Genomic DNA, 15,884 nt, shown 5'->3' with positions numbered 1-15,884 from the left:
CTCTCTGTTGATTTTCCTTCTAATTAAAAGTGTTCTCAGCTTTCAGTGCAGGTAGAGGGTGAGGGAGGCATAATAGTGCTAGTTGTTGAGAGCAATGACCCGGTGAAAAAGAACTAAGGTATCAAATGGCCTGCTTCCTAAGGAAGTTTGAATAGGAACCCCTGAGATTTAAATGAATCTGCACACTTGTCTTACAACCAGTTTTGAAAATGCCATATTTAGGGCTTAGTTCTTTTCATTCTGGATTAGACTGTGTTGAGGTGGTTGGACATGCCTCCTTGAATCAGTTTTAAGGGAATTTTATAACACAGCCAGGAAGTTCATTCTTTATACTGTTCCCTCAATTCTTCTGTAGTTAAAAGGTGAGAAAATAAAATACCCATTAAAACCTTTGGCAAAAGTATGAGAGTACCAGGCTCCAGGTGATTCTTCACACAGAATAGCTGCCTCAACAAACAAGTCCAGCTCGACTGGGAAGCCTGGTTCCTTGTGTGTAAATTCCAGGGGTATGTCTGGTAGGAATACTGAGTAGAGAAGTGATTCTCATACAGAGTAGTATGCCTTTGCTGCTGCACTAGAATGCTGATGGATAGGCTTTAGCTACAAGTATCCTGTACTGGGGTATTTTTTGTCCATTTTTGTTTTTCTATCATGGCGTTGTTTGCTCCATTATCCCAAGTACACTATAGATCTCGAGGAAAGATCAACATTCAAATTATATTAGTCCACTTAACCAACCCAGCTATGTAGAGGTCCTTACCTGAGATGCCCTTTGTTGAACAGATGTACCTGGGCTATTTATCACAGTGACAAGTGAGATTTCAAATAGATTTATTTATGCAAGCTTTGGAACTCACCTTTGTCCAAGTGTGCAAGTCATGGTTTTTAAGGTTTGTGAGAACTGTCATTTTACTACTAAGCACATTCCCAAGAGGGAAGGCAGACACATCATACTTTTGAGGGGCTAGGTAATATTGAAAATACTTCCACATTGCAGTATTTATTTTATACCTTTTTTTCTCCACTTTCTCAAAAGTATTTTCTCCCCTAATGCCTCATTCTTTCCTCATACTCATCCTACTTTCTGTTTTTTTCAGTGACATAACTGATTCTATTTTAATTAATACTCTAATTGCAGGTTAGTTCACATAATTGGGTACATCAGGAACTGTAAGGTAATGGTAGGCTGAATACACAGCCTTGGCTGTCAGAGTTTAATGTGTACATGGTACATGGAGAATTTTCCGATTTTTTTCAGTGGCCCAGTCTGTCTTGAGTTTCTGTGATTTTTCATGCAAAATTAACTAAGCAGCTGATCAGAACCCCTTGGGGAATCTGCAACAGCTGGACCTCTGCAAGAAACAGGAGAATAAAAAAGAGTCCCAAGCATAAAAACAATGCCTTATAGGGCCTCAGAGACCATCTTCCCTTTGGCCCTGATCAGCAACTTAGTTTCACTTTGCTTTGACACAGTCCTTGCTGTGTAATATTATACTATCATAGGTTTCTTACTTGTTTGGAATTCATTGCTTTGGCTTCAGGTGAAATTCTACAAAGTCACAATTTTAGCATATTCTTTTTATGAGGAAAATGAGATTTAGGGTTTAAAAAAGGTTTTTGTTTTGTTTTACAGGAAAAACCTTAGTTTTTAAAAGATCCTTGTTTTAGTATGGTTGGACGGAGGGTGGGGGGGAGAAGAGGTGACCAGTTAATATAAATGTAAAGGATAGCTCTAACAAGTAATCAGGATGAAGCCAACAGCTGAGGAGGAAAAGGAAATAGACTGGGTGGAGGGGAAAATGAGGTCTTAGTAAAACGAGATCTAAGCGTAGAATGTGTTCTTTGTTATTAGAGTCAACACTCAGTAATCCTAGGAAAGGGGGCCAGGAGGAGCATGGATAAATGGAGGCCACAGATAATCCACAAGCCCCCTTTAAACTGTTAGTTCCCACTGTCTTCCTCATAAAACTTTTGTTGTTTTTGTTTCAGCCAGATCCTAATGATTCCTTGGCATGCTTTATGTCCACCTTTTAGGGAATGGTACTAGTGAACAGAAAAATATACACTGGGATGAGCAAAGAAAGAGGGGGTCAAAAGGAACTTGAGAACAGAGAGCTAAGTATTTCATCTTTGTATCTCTAGCATCCAGCAGAGTGGCTGGCCAAGGAGATAGGAGTTAATAAATATTTGATGAATTGAATCAAAAGAAGAAAAATATTGGGTTCTAGCTGGTCTGGGTTGATTGGATAAATATTTGAAATGAACAGGAATTGATTCCTGAGTTCCAGTTTTGTGGGAAGAAGTGAGGAAAGAGAACACTTGGATTTCATCCTCATTTGACCAAAAGTTAATGTACTATAACCTTTAAACAGTTTAAGACTTTAGACATTGCAAACAAAACTCTCAGTCTCCTGTCTCCAAGGACCTTACTTTCTCAGCATTTGTGATTTAGCCTTGTATTGCAAAGATGTGTTTTCATTATACCATAAAAGGAGAAAAACCAGACTGTCCACTTTTAATCCTCATGGACAGTGCTAATATTCATATGTTATTGAAACAGAGCCTGGGGAAAAGAAAGTGTTGGAGTAGATTTTCTTGAATTATTTCTACCATGTCAGTGCTGTTTCTTCCGAGATGCATTTTCTTTGAAGGTAGGCCTGTGTCTTAAGCAACCTTTATGTTCCCCTTCCAAGCTTAATATTGGTCTGAGCATATAATCAATACGCAGTAAATGTTAATCTGCTGTGTTGTGTTATATCTAAGAATTATGATGCTGTCTTATTAGTCACACTAACTTTTTTCCTCTTTCCTTACAGATTTTGATAAACCTGATTTCAAGAGAAGCATAGTGTGCCTGGAAGATCTACAGGTTGGGACAGTTCTTACAGGCAAAGTAGAGAATGCCACTCTGTTTGGAATTTTTGTTGATATAGGAGTGGGGAGATCAGGGCTGATTCCCATACGAAATGTAACTGAAGCAAAACTTTCTAAAACAAAAAAGAGAAGAAGTCTTGGGCTGGGCCCTGGAGAAAGAGTGGAAGTTCGAGTACTCAACATTGACATCCCTAGATCAAGGATTACTCTGGACCTCATTCGGGTGTTGTGAATGACCCACTAAAGGCCAGACCCTGATTTAATTTTCTTATTTCTACAGATCAACAAGGATAAGTCTGTTTGTGAATTCCAGATAGCAACTAAGAAAGAATTCACTTATCAGAAATGTTTTCCACTTTTTTTATTTTTCCTTATGAATAAATAGAAAGCTAACAATTTGATTTCTTTTCCCCTTAAAGGAAAAAAAAATCCCACTGGTAGACATCCTTATATGGTATATACTAGCAATTTTTTAGCCAAATTTTTATTTTTATTTTTTGTAATTCATCTTTGACTCAGCATTTTTTATAATAGATTGTTTACTTCTACTTGCCAGCACCTGCCTCATTGGGCTTGTAGAGGATGCCTTCTTGACTTGGGTTGTACAGTGTTCGTTGACACAGTAAAGATGGTAGAGTTTAACCTTTCCATTCATAGATTTTTTCTATCAAGTCTTTTGGATGTGATTCATGATTAATAATTTTTGTTTTCTCTTGCCAAGCAAACCAAAATTACACCAGTAAAACAGATTTTGATGTGTTTGTAATCATGAAGAGAATGGCCCAAAATATTTCTCAGAAGAATATATGTATAGATCTCTACAATAAAGTTTTGTGGCTAGTGACTTGATTTTGCTATATTGATTCAGTGACTAACCTAGAAGTCAATCTTGATTAAAGAAATTGTGGTTCTAGGAATTGTACCTTTGGGGAAGAGAGAAGCCTTTAGAAATTTAAAGAATGACTTTATTTGACTTAGGATATATTCTTTCTTAACCATGAGAATTAAACTTTAACTGAGAATATATAAAGACAAAATAAATCAGGTGAAAAAGGGCAAGAAAAACAAGTAGATATGGAAGTGACTGTTACTCTGTTTTCATTCAGTACAGATGGTAAGTATTAGCATGATCATTCAGGGTCAAAATTATGTAAATAGAGCCCACAGTAGACTGGTATCCTGTTCATTCCTACTACTACTACTGCTGTTGTTGTTGATTTGCCTAATGAATGAGAACCTGGTTCTCTTTGTGTGTAATGAGAAGAGGATGGTTACTAAAGTGTGACCAATCCTATTTATTTGCCTGGGACTGTCCTAATAAACCGATTATCCTGGCATAATTTTTCTTACCTTTTTGTTGATGCATAAAAATAGAGGGTTTCATTGTGTCATATTCTGGCATAATTTTTAAGAGTGCCTCTTTTTATCCTCAGACAGTCCCATTTTGGATTATATCATCGCCCAATAGTAGTAATCACTACAAAGTAGTGAATGTGACTGTGTGTCTCATGACAGTTCTACCCGCTGGTTTGCTATTCCCAAGTATACAGCCTTTCCATTAGTGTCTAGAGATCTTCTTTTAATGCAGTAGATTCCGTAAAGGTTGTGTGACCCAAGTCCTATTTGCCTTGCAGTTGTTTAAGCTGATCTTCCTACTCACTCTTCCCAATAGACTTTTTGGTTTATATTTGTAGATCAGTGATGACTGATATACCCCAGTGGTATATAATTTCAAACATATGCTCTCAGGAAGGAGGCCTTCTCCCTGGGCACTTTGGGTATGGGATCCAGAGCAGTCGACAGTGTGAAGCAGCTCTATTAACCTGGCTGCTAAGACTTTATAGATACAAGGAAGACTGGCATTGCACTGGGTTGCATAGTTTGCTCTGTCCATCCCAAACATGATGGAGACCTCTGTAAGGCCAAAGCTGGGAGAAGAGGGGCCACATTTCATTTATCATTAAAACTAAAATGGGGCATAGAGGACAGTATTTTCTACTGTTTCTAGCCCTTACTCTACCAGTACAATGCACCTTTCGGTTGTTACTTTTGCTTCTGTGAGCCTCCTGTTCCCAAACTTAGATGGGGATAGAGATGATAAAGCATTTATCCCCTAAATATTAATTGGTAGCCTTCTGTGTGCTAGGCATTCTGCTAGATGCTGGCATTACAATAATGATAGAAAAATAGATATAATATCTGCCTGTAAAGAACTTAGTCTATTGAGGAAGAAAGAACTGTTAATTATAGTCATATACAAACACAAAATTACAATCATGGTAAGTGATAAACCAATGACAAAATATAATAGATGAGTTGACATAGAAAGGTCAGACAGTGTTTCAGTGGAGTTTGACAAAAATATGAAAGATGACTAAAATCTAACTAGGATAAACAATGTATTGGCTTTAATAAGAGCTTTTTGTGATAAATGATGGGGATGAGCCTTTTTGGAGTGAGCTTAAGAGAGTGGAAAAGTTATATTGGAAACTGAGTACAATCCATTCTTTTAAGGAGTTTGGCTATTAAAGGAAGAAGAGAAAAAACATGATGGCTGGAAAAGGGAATTGGAATGAAGAGAAGGTTTGAGGTTTTGTTTTTTAAGATGAAATAATGCATATAAATGAAATGATCCAATAAAACAAGAAATATTGGTCCTGGAGACAGGAGAGAGTTAGTTGAATGGTATTCTTTTTTTGTTTTGTTTTTGTACATTCTATTCTACTTCTGAGCTGCACCCCTAGCTCTGTCTTAGTGTGTGTGTGGGGGGGGGGGGTTACTGGGGGTGGAACCCATGGACATTTCTACATCTGGGCTATACTCCCAGACCTATTTTATATTTTATTTGGAAACAGTCTCACTAAGTTGCTGAGGGCCTCACTAAGTAGCAGAGGCTGGCTTCGAACCTGTACAATCCTCCTGTCTCAGCCTCCCAAGTGTGGGGATTACAAGTGTGTGCCACCACGCCTGGCTTATTTTTTATTTTTGAAGCAGGGTCTCACTGAGTTCCTGAGGCTGGCCTTGAACCTATCATCCTACTGTCTGTCTCAGCATCCCAAGTACTGGAATTATAGATATACACTACCACACCCGGCTTGAATGATATTCTTAACTAGATGAAATCAGATGGAATTAAGTGCACAAGGCGTTGGCATAAGATAAAAATACAAACAGTTCATCTGTATTGACAGGAGAAACAATTGAGTATATGAGCACAGAGGTGGTAGGTAATGTGGGAGCTCATTGGTTTCTTCTGTTTTTCTTATTTTTCTTATATGGGGGCAGAGTGGAGTTGAAAAGTTGAGAAGAAAGGAAAAGGCAAAAAAAAAAGGATGAGAATGAGAGTGAAAAGCCTAGGAAAATAGAGTATAATTTCCAGGTAGTTTTCAGTGTTCCACTTAGAGTCAGTCATCATGAATGGAATGTAGGACCAGTCAGGTTGATTATATGTTTTTCTCTAGTCATATCAGCTGTGGGGGTGCAGGCTCAGGTGAGAAGTGAACTAATCAGATTTGGGAGTTTGCCAAATGAGTACAATAGAGAGAAGGCAAGAAAGTTGGAGGTATGTAGACAAAGAAACTATTGATTGAAATTTAAGCTTGGTAAGAAGAAAAGTGAGACTGTAAGAGGAAATGGGGGATAGAAAATTGTAGGATGAAAGGCATGTAGTTCCTAATGGGGTTAGAGAGATGCTGGGGTAGGAATGAAAGAGGAAATAATAGGTAACAGTGACTGTCAAATGTAGGGTGCATGACCTTGAGATTCTAGAGGGTTGTAGTTTGGGCAATGACAGTATAGGAAGTGATGATGCTACCCATAGCAGAAGTAGAGACTGAGGATACAATCACAGAGGAGTCTAGACTGAGACATCAGAAAGGTTTATCAATGTGCAGGATGATTTTAGAGGGCTGCTCTGGTAGCACAGGCATAAAATATTGTGACTTAAATCAGAATGCGAGTGGTAGAATTGAGGAGTGGCAAGATTCTGGGTATAATCGGAACGTGGACACACTCAAGCAGGATGTCCTGGTATAATATGGGACATACACAGGTGCCTAGAATGGCTCCAAGTTTATTTACCAAATAACTAGACATATAGAATTGTTATCTACTAAGATGAGGAAAGCTGTGGAAGGAGCAGTTTTGGTGAAGGAGTTCATTCGGAAACAGGTTAAAATTTGAGATACTCATTAGGCACCAAGTTAGAGACTTAGCTCTTCTAGTCTGAAATTTAGGGAAGAACACTGGATTAGAAATGTAAATTTGGTGCCGGGCGTGCTTGTAATCCCCGTGCTTGGGAGGCGGAGACAGGAGGATCGCGCAGGTTCGAAGCCAGCCGCGCGCGCTGGTTTAGGAGACCCTGTTTCCAAAATGAAAATGTAAAAAATAGGTCTGGGAGTGTAGCCCGGAGGTAGAAGGGCTTCCAGGAACCCCAGTACCACCAAAAAAAAAAAAAAAGAAAGAAAAAGAAATGTAAATTTGGTAATCACAATTATGTAGTGGTAATTACTTGTATGAGACTCATGAATGACATCACCAATGGCACTAGTGAAGATAAATTAGAAAACAAGTCCAACAACAGACTGAGTTGTTGGAAATCCAAGACACTCAGGTATACAGTCTTGAATTTGTCCATAAGGGCAAAAGTTTGTTTTTCACCTTTTTTTCTTTCTAAGAGAGTTCTAATCCTAGGAGAACAACAAAATGGCTAATGGAGATGGACATGGCCATGTGATACAGTTCTAGCCTTTGAGTAGAGGCAAAATTGATGGAGTGAGGTTCTAGGAAAGTTTGACAGTACAAATAGGTCAGGCTCAGCGATTATGCTTTTATTGCCCTTTGTCCTTGCCCTGTTTTTTAGTGGAAATGCAGATAAAATGTGAATGTGCTGGAGGTTAAACAGTGCCAAGTACTCAGTAGGAATTTTGGACAGAGAGATCCTGAATTCATCTTGGCATTGTGGAGTAATCAAAATGCCCCTGAACTACCTCCTTTGGACCTCACAGTATATAAGAAAAAGAAAACACTCCTAATTTATTTAAGTGGGGGTGGGAAGAGAGGGTTTATAGCAAATTACATTTTCTAATGTGCATTTGTGTTGTTCCCTATTGTATCCTCTATATGTAGAAAACTGTCCTGCATGAGATACGTGATCAATAAAGGTTATTTGGTTGGATAAATAAATGAATAGACATCTACTAAGAATTCAATAAAATGGTTTAATGTAAAATAAATATAAAAAATCATGTTAGACAATGTGATGAAATAAAGATTTCTCTTTATAATTTTTAAAAATACTTTTATTGATGCATCCTAGTCTCACATCATAGTGTAGTTCACAGTGATGGGGACATACTTGGTTGAGCTTTCCCCTGGCTTCCTCCCTCCTCCCTCCCCTTCCTCCATGCAGGTTATTGAGATTGACATTGTTATTCTCATATATGTACTTAATGTGTATGGAAGTGAGTCCCTCATTGATCCTCCCTCTATACCCACTTCTCCTAGACCACCTCCCTTGGCTCCACTCGATTTTCTCCTCTATTATCTAAGTCTCTTTGGTATGCTCATTACTCCCTAGCTCTGGCCTATGAGAGAAAACATATGAGCCTTCACTTTCTGGGACTGGCTAATCTCACTTAACATAATGTTCTACAAGTCCATCTATTTTCCTGCAAATGACATAATTTTGTTGTTTATTGCTGAGTATGTATCTCATAAGTTTGTAATCCATTTCTGCTTATTACAGTACACTTAAAATTTCTAAAATGTAGAATAAGCAATGTAACAGGTGAAAATGAAGAAAAATTATAAGATTATGCTAATGAATATAAAATAAGAATAGACCACATTAAGTTATATCATTTTCCTGTGTGGAAAGCCATGGCATTATAGAAACACTAGTCCTTTTGAACTGCGTCTATAAGTAGAAGATCATACAAACATTCACATCTGCACACACAGATACTCCCTTGCCAAAATTCCAGTTAGTTTTGCTTTAACTTGTTTGAATTTATTTAGAAAAATATGTGGGGGGAAAGTCAACACTTTAAAAGAATAATTGAGAGTATGTGGGAACTTGACTTCTGCAATATTAAAATATACTCTAAATCTGCCATCATTTAAACAGTATGTTACTAGCACAGGAATAAGAAAACAGAAAAATAGAATAAAACAACTCAAAAATCAATGAGAGGCCAACTTATATTAAAAAATGGCATTTCAAATGGGCAAAATTATATTGCCGTACTGCATAAAAATTCTGGATGGATTTTATATATAAGTAAAGTTAACATTTTAAAATTATAAGCAAATATCTGGGCATGCCTGTAATTCCAATACTTGGGAGGGTTTGAGGCTGGTGCACAGTAACTAGAAAGATCCAGTTTCAATTTTTTTTTTTTAAAGAGAGTGGGAATTGAGGTTGTAACTTGCTGGAGCCAGCCGGCAAGAGTACAGGTTCTGAAGAGAGGCGTGAGGATGAAGAATTTTTAATTCTAACGTGGGGGAGCCTCCAGCCTATTATCTCTACTGGTCGACCCCTGTTTCTGGGTCAATATTTCCTACGGGTCGATGACTATGCCTGGGTCAGTATTCTCTATTGCATGGACGCTCCTGGCCGACGCCTACTCCTGGGTCAATCTCATCTTTATTGCGCCGACGCCGATGCTGATGCCGACTTTATTTTTCCAGAGGTATTTACACACAGTCACAGGTCAATAAACATTCTCGTGCTATCACCACCGGAATACTATAAAGACCAAATCTAAAGCACACATATTACAGGTAGATCAATCAATACCCTCGTGCCATCACCACCTGATCTTTTCCCCAAACCTTGTTGACTCTGGGCGAAGGACAGTCAGCTGAGTCAAAGACACTAATCTAGGGAAAAGCCTTATAGTAACTCACAGTAAAAAGCCCATAGTAACTCACAGGTAGAATGCCCAAGTTCAACCCCCAGTACCACACACAAAGTTAGAAGCAAATATAGTAGGGCTTTGAGAAGTGACTTAATCGCCCTGGGTGTGGAATGCAAGAAAAAATAGAGAAAACATGAGGCCTAAAAATTCCACTCAGAAGACATTTTCTGGACACCTACTATGAGATCCCGTGCCAGGCATTAGAGCTGAAAGATACTAGGCTTCTTTGGAGGATATTTTCAGCTAAAGGAGCTGAAATTTAAGCTGTTGCCCAGCAGATTTTAAGTTTAATGTCATGAGCATCCTGCAGTTCAACCCGGCTGCTTTCCTCTTCAGAATGTGGTGGCATCCCATCTCACTTGAAGCCAGACTCTTGGAGAGCATTTGCATCAATGGATTACTCATGTTGGGATGTCTGTATTTCTAACCCTGACCTCAGAGTTAGCACTTGTGTAAAAATTGGAGATGGCAAGAAGGGACAGGATGGAAAAACCAAAGATATATTTAGTCAATCTTTTTTTATGTTGGCCTCCTGCCTGAAGTCAGTCATAATTATGAACTGGATTTAAATAACAGATCATGGAGAACTCCTAAATGACTGGGCTCAGTGCCAAAGTAGTCTGTTCCACAGGAAGAAAGATTAGATTTCTTCTCACTCACTCATCTTATATGGCAAGGATGATTTTGTGTGCACAGGCTGGTTTCTTATTTAGGAGAGAGGAATTAGCAGACTCTGGTCCAATCAGTAGTAAAAGTACCTCTTTAGAAATTAATTTAAAAACCACACCAAATCTAAATAAGGGCTGTGCCACCCACCTTTACATTTTGAAGGAGAAATGTTTCATACCGAAGAAAGGAAGTAAATTATTAATCTAAATACCACAGAGAAACATCTCAGTGGCAGAGAACATTTTGCAAGGGTATGGCCCACCTCACAGGACTGAAATGATACGTGGCTCAATCTTAGCCAAAAAGTTTTAAAGTTAAGGATACAGTGACAGGAGAGAGAGAAAAAGGGATGGCACTGAAATAGCCCTACGTTGTTGGAGAACCAAGTTTTAAGAATCCTCTTTTATCCAAGCAATTAAGCCAAATATAAGTCTCCAGCTTTATTACAGCATTTTGCAAAAGCAATCAAGTAACAGATGGAAGAAAGCCTGCTATTGAAAGCTTTTCACTTCTGACAAAAATTTCCACCTTCTTATAGCCAGACCCACAATAACTAGGGAAATTTCCCCCCAGTGAGCACACCTTTGGATATCTTTACTCCAGGCCCAGTGATTGGTCCTTTGATCACTTGACATCCCCATGATTAAGTCTCATGCAATGAAGGGGAAGGTGGTACTTGTAGAAGTCAAATCTAAAGTTTCTTTAACCCTTTGATTCAGAGGGTAAAAGTGACTCCATGAAACTAAAATGCAAAATGTCAGTTTTGTCAAATTTCATGTGATTTGGTACTTCAATAAACAAAGTAACTGAATCTCTAGTGAGACATACTGTCCCATTTTCTGTAGTAGGACCCATGAGAAACATCAGAAGTTATTTTTGGACATGTTAACTTTCTGACCTTTTTCCTGATTAAAAAAGGGGTACATATGTAAAAAGCACAGATAATGAAATACAAAAATCCCCTGTAATTTGAGAAGTAGCCACTTAAGAGTTTGTGTGTAGCCCAGCCTTTTTCTATATGCATGTTCCTTTACATATAAAAGTTTTTAGTAAATTGGGATAATGTATATGTATATATGTATATATATATATATATACACACACGTATAAATATGATCTCATATATATATATGCTGTTCTTTTTCTCTTTATAATATATCATGCAAATCTTTTCATATCACCAAATACACATCTACCTTAATACATTTCTCTGTGTGTGTGTGTGTGTGTGTGTGTGTGTGTGTGTGTGTGTGTGTGTGTAAGCACACAGTGCTGCAGTGAACATCATGGCATGTGGTCTATGGGGTATGACTCCATCAGAACACATGCCAAAGTCAATAGCTACTATGAAATTCCCCCATAGGGTAAGGATAAATGTTATTTCATAAACTTCTGTTTTGGTTGTGTGTGTCCATAAATGTGTGTTGATAGTAGGTTAAGAGTAGTGTTTTAGGTTGAATCCTGGGAGGCTCCTTTCTCTAAGGGAAGAGTTTTTTCTATTACCCCTTAACAGTGAAAGTGATGTTGCCCCTCATTTTAGAGCCTTTGCAGGTGTCATTCTTTTTGTCCAGACAGCTTTCCCTCACTTATACCCGTATCTCTTTATTATATCCCAGAAATGGATCTCAGCCCAGATGGCATTTCTCATAAAAGTCTTATGGGTCTCCCAGACTGATGAAAATTCATTTTTTGCACTTTTTTTGTTTTTGTTTTGTTTTGTTTTGTGGTGCTGGGGATTGAACCCAGATCCTAATGCATCCTAAGTGAGCAGTCCACCACTGAGCTACATTGTCATGGGTTCTCCTTGCACCACCTAACTTTCCTGCACATATACATGTATGTATATGATAATAGCAGGCTCCATGAAGATGGCAACCTTGAATAGCCACTGCTATTTGCAGTAGTACCCTTGTCCCCTTTTTATTCATTTCTTACCTCTTGTGATTTTGAGCCTATCTTCACCAAGCCTTTTAAGTATTCTACTTGCTTTGATTCATTTAGATGTGATGTTTTTCTTGGTGTTTATCTTAGTTTACCTTCTCTTTGGTGGGAATGCAAATTAGTTCAGCCACTATGGAGATCTGTGTGGAGATTCCTAAGAAAGGTGGGAATAGATCCACCATATGATCCAGCTCTACCACTCCTGGGTATCTTTCCAAAGGGGTTGAATTCAGAGAACTACAGCAACATATGCATACCTATGTTCATAGCAACACAATTCATAATAGCCAAAACATGGAACCAACCCAGATCTCCATCAACAGATGAATGGATAGCAAAACTGTGGGAAATACACACAATGGAATTCTATTCAGCCATAAAGAAGAACAAAATTATATCATTTGCAAGAAGATGGAAAGCCCTGGAGAACATTATGTTACTTGAGATCAGCCAAGCACAGAAGGAGAAGGTACGTATGTTTCCTCTAATATGCCCAAACGAGGAAACACAGAGGATACCAGTGGGACTCCAGATAATGGAGGGGAAATATCAACAAAGTTTGAATGGAAAGATAGGAGAGGAGGAAGGCTGATCTTGATTAATAAGGGTCTACATCTGAATATGTGTAAAATTATGAATATGACATGGTTAACCTAGACAACCATTGGTGGAAGGGGGGAAGGGAAAACGGGGGCGGGGGGTAGAGGGCACCAAATATAGTTTAAATGTATACCATTTATGTTCAATAAAAAAATTGTTAAAAAATAAAAAATAGAGCATGGAAACATAGATACTCAAGCTTTATTAGGAATTACAATCCCAGGGCAAGTAAAGGAAGGGGAAAAGGGAATCAAGCCCAAGAAGCAGAGAATGAAAATACAAAGATCTCTGTTACTCAGCTGGTCTATAGCCTCGTAAGAAAACAGAAGCCAGTGTCTGAATCACAAGGTTGTCTTAGAAGAAGCTATGTAGAATGACAGTAACTTAAAAGCATGGCAGGTGGAAGGCAGGTAGGAAAGAGGTGTTTATTTGCGGTCTTCCTATCTCCTGTGCTGTACTGGTCAGTGCCTGGTAAGATGAACACTGACCAGTACAGCACAGGAGATAGGAAGACCACAAATAAACACCTCTTTCCTTCCTACCTGCCTTACACCTGCCACACTTTTTTTTTTTTATGGTGGTGGTGGTACCCTTCTACCTCCAGACTACACTCCCAGACCCATTTTTATATTTTTATTTGGAAACAGGGTCTCTTGAGCCAGGGTGGCTGGCCTCGAACCTGCGCGATCCTCCTATCTCTGCCTTGCAAGCGCGGGGATTACAAGTGTGCGCCACCACGCCCGGCCCTGCCACGCTTTTAAGTTTTATTTTTTGGCCTTGATGGACAGCTGCTAAGGAAATGAGTTCAGTTGGGTTGATCCTTGTGCTGGAGCTACTTTGGATCTGATAGCAGCAATGATAGAAGCAACACTGATGTCCTTACCCTGTCTTCCCCACTCCCAGCCAAGGTAAGACAAGCAAAATGCCATAACTGCCAGGCTTCCCACAAAGACACTGGCTTTGGATGGGGCTGGGGTTGATGCAGATGAGGCCAACTGAATCTGGGGAGCCTCATAAACAGGACCAGTAGAGCCTCTGATGCATTAGAATTGGTGTTCAACACGTTTAGCTTTCTTATGTTACGCTGCTTTCTACCACTTTAGTTTTTCCCTTGCTTTCTCCCATTCTGTACTTAGGCTACTCAGCTGTAGCCCGGGCTACCCATTCAGCTCCCAGCAAGCCAGCCTCAGAACATACCAATCCCTGGTCTCACAATTTTTAACTTCCCCAGGTTTCTGAGGTGCTGAGAAGCCTCTGTTTCTTATTTACAAGGTTCCCTTGGATTGCTTCCCTCCCACATAGCCCTCCAAGAACACAACAGCAGCTGCCCATCCATTAGAGGAAGAAAATTAGAAATTCAGAGCAGTGGGGAGATCTCTGGCTCATGGAGAGTTTGGCTCCTGTGTGATTGATACTGGAAGCTGTCAGAGTAAATGGATGTTGAGTCAAGGGCCAAGAAAACTAAAGCTGACAATTGGCTCTTAACCCATCACATCTTTCAAATAGAAAAACATACTCTCTGCGCCCACCCCATCCCCAAGACAAAAACATCAAAAGCCCTAGGAGAGGATATGCAAAACTAGACTGTGTATGTCTAATTTGACAAAGGGTTATTTAAAAAAAATGCTCAAGGCAAAGCACAGAGTTCCTCTGGGCTTTGGCCAACTCTTCATTACTACAGTCTGCTGGCCCCAGTGAATAAAGCCAAGACCAAATAAAACAGTGTGCAATCAAAAGTTCCACCATTGGAAACCTTGCTCTTTTTTTTTTTGAGGGAGGGCAGTTTTATTGAGATATAATTTATATGTCATACCATTCACCCATTTAAAAGGTACAAATAAATGGATTTTAGTATGTTCATAGAGTTCTGCATCCATTACCACAATAAATTTTAGAGCATTTTCATTACCCTTTACTCATTAGCAGTTGCTCCACATCCTACCCTGAACCCTAGCCCTCGGCAGTCCCTATAAAGAAAAGTCTTATTGATCTCCCAGACTAAATCAAGTTCACTGTTTTGCTTTTTTTGTAGAAAAGCACAGGGCAAGACTTTCTGTCTTTATGGATTTGCCTATTCAGAATGTTTCATATAAATGGAATTATAAAACATATGCTCTTTTGTGACTGATGTCTTTCACTTTGCATTTTTAAGGTTCAACTATTGTAGCATGTATTGGTACTTAATTTGTTTTGATTGTGTGGATAAATACCTTATTTGTCCATTATTTTATGAACATTGGGTTATTTCTAACTTTGGCTATTAAGAACTATTCTGCCATGAATATTCATTTGTAAATTTTAGTATAGACTTATTTTCACTTTATTGGACTATACCTACGAATAAAATAATAATGGTAACTTTATGTTTAACCTTTGGAATAGTTGCCACTTTTTTTTAAGTTGGTGAACCATTTACATCTTCAGTAGCAACATATGAGACTTAAAAATTTTCACATCCTCATCAGTATTTGTTATTATTTGTATTTCTTATCATAGCCATCCTAGATATGAAGATATGTCTATTCAGACTCTGACCACTTTTTATTTAGGTTATTTCTCTATATTGTAGGAGATCTTTATATATTCTAAATACAAGTTTCTCAGACATGATTTTTTAAAATTTTATCCCATTCTCTGGGTTTTCTTTTCACTTTCTTGATGACATCCTTTGAAGCACAACATTTTTAATTGCTGTGATATTCAGTTTATTTTTTCTTTTGTTACTTGAGCTTTGTTGTCATATTTAAGAAACTACTATTTAATCCAAGGTGATAAAGACTTATGACTATGCTTTTCTTTCTTTCCTTTGTTCCCCTCTCCACTTTTCTTTTAAGAGTTTAATAATTTTAGCTCAGACATTTAGGTCTTTAAACCATTTTC

General features: G+C 38.4%; 1 protein-coding gene across 1 annotated transcript in view; it reads left to right on the top strand.

Annotated features, from left to right (window-relative positions):
- The window catches only part of SRBD1 (S1 RNA binding domain 1), a gene marked incomplete at both ends in the record, with an annotated part of 233,384 nt that extends 230,278 nt beyond the window's left edge, over positions 1-3,106 (top strand). The window contains one exon of the mRNA XM_080711612.1: positions 2,817-3,106. Coding sequence (XP_080567738.1) covers positions 2,817-3,106 — 290 coding nt within the window. The remainder of the gene's footprint in view (positions 1-2,816) is intronic.
- Between the last annotated feature and the right edge of the window lie 12,778 nt (positions 3,107-15,884).

The sequence above is a fragment of the Muscardinus avellanarius genome (genome assembly GCF_963383645.1).
Source record: "Muscardinus avellanarius genome assembly, chromosome: 15".
Classification (NCBI taxonomy): Eukaryota; Metazoa; Chordata; class Mammalia; order Rodentia; family Gliridae; genus Muscardinus; species Muscardinus avellanarius.
Note: the sequence above shows the minus strand (reverse complement) of the source record. Positions and strands in the feature narration are given on the sequence as shown.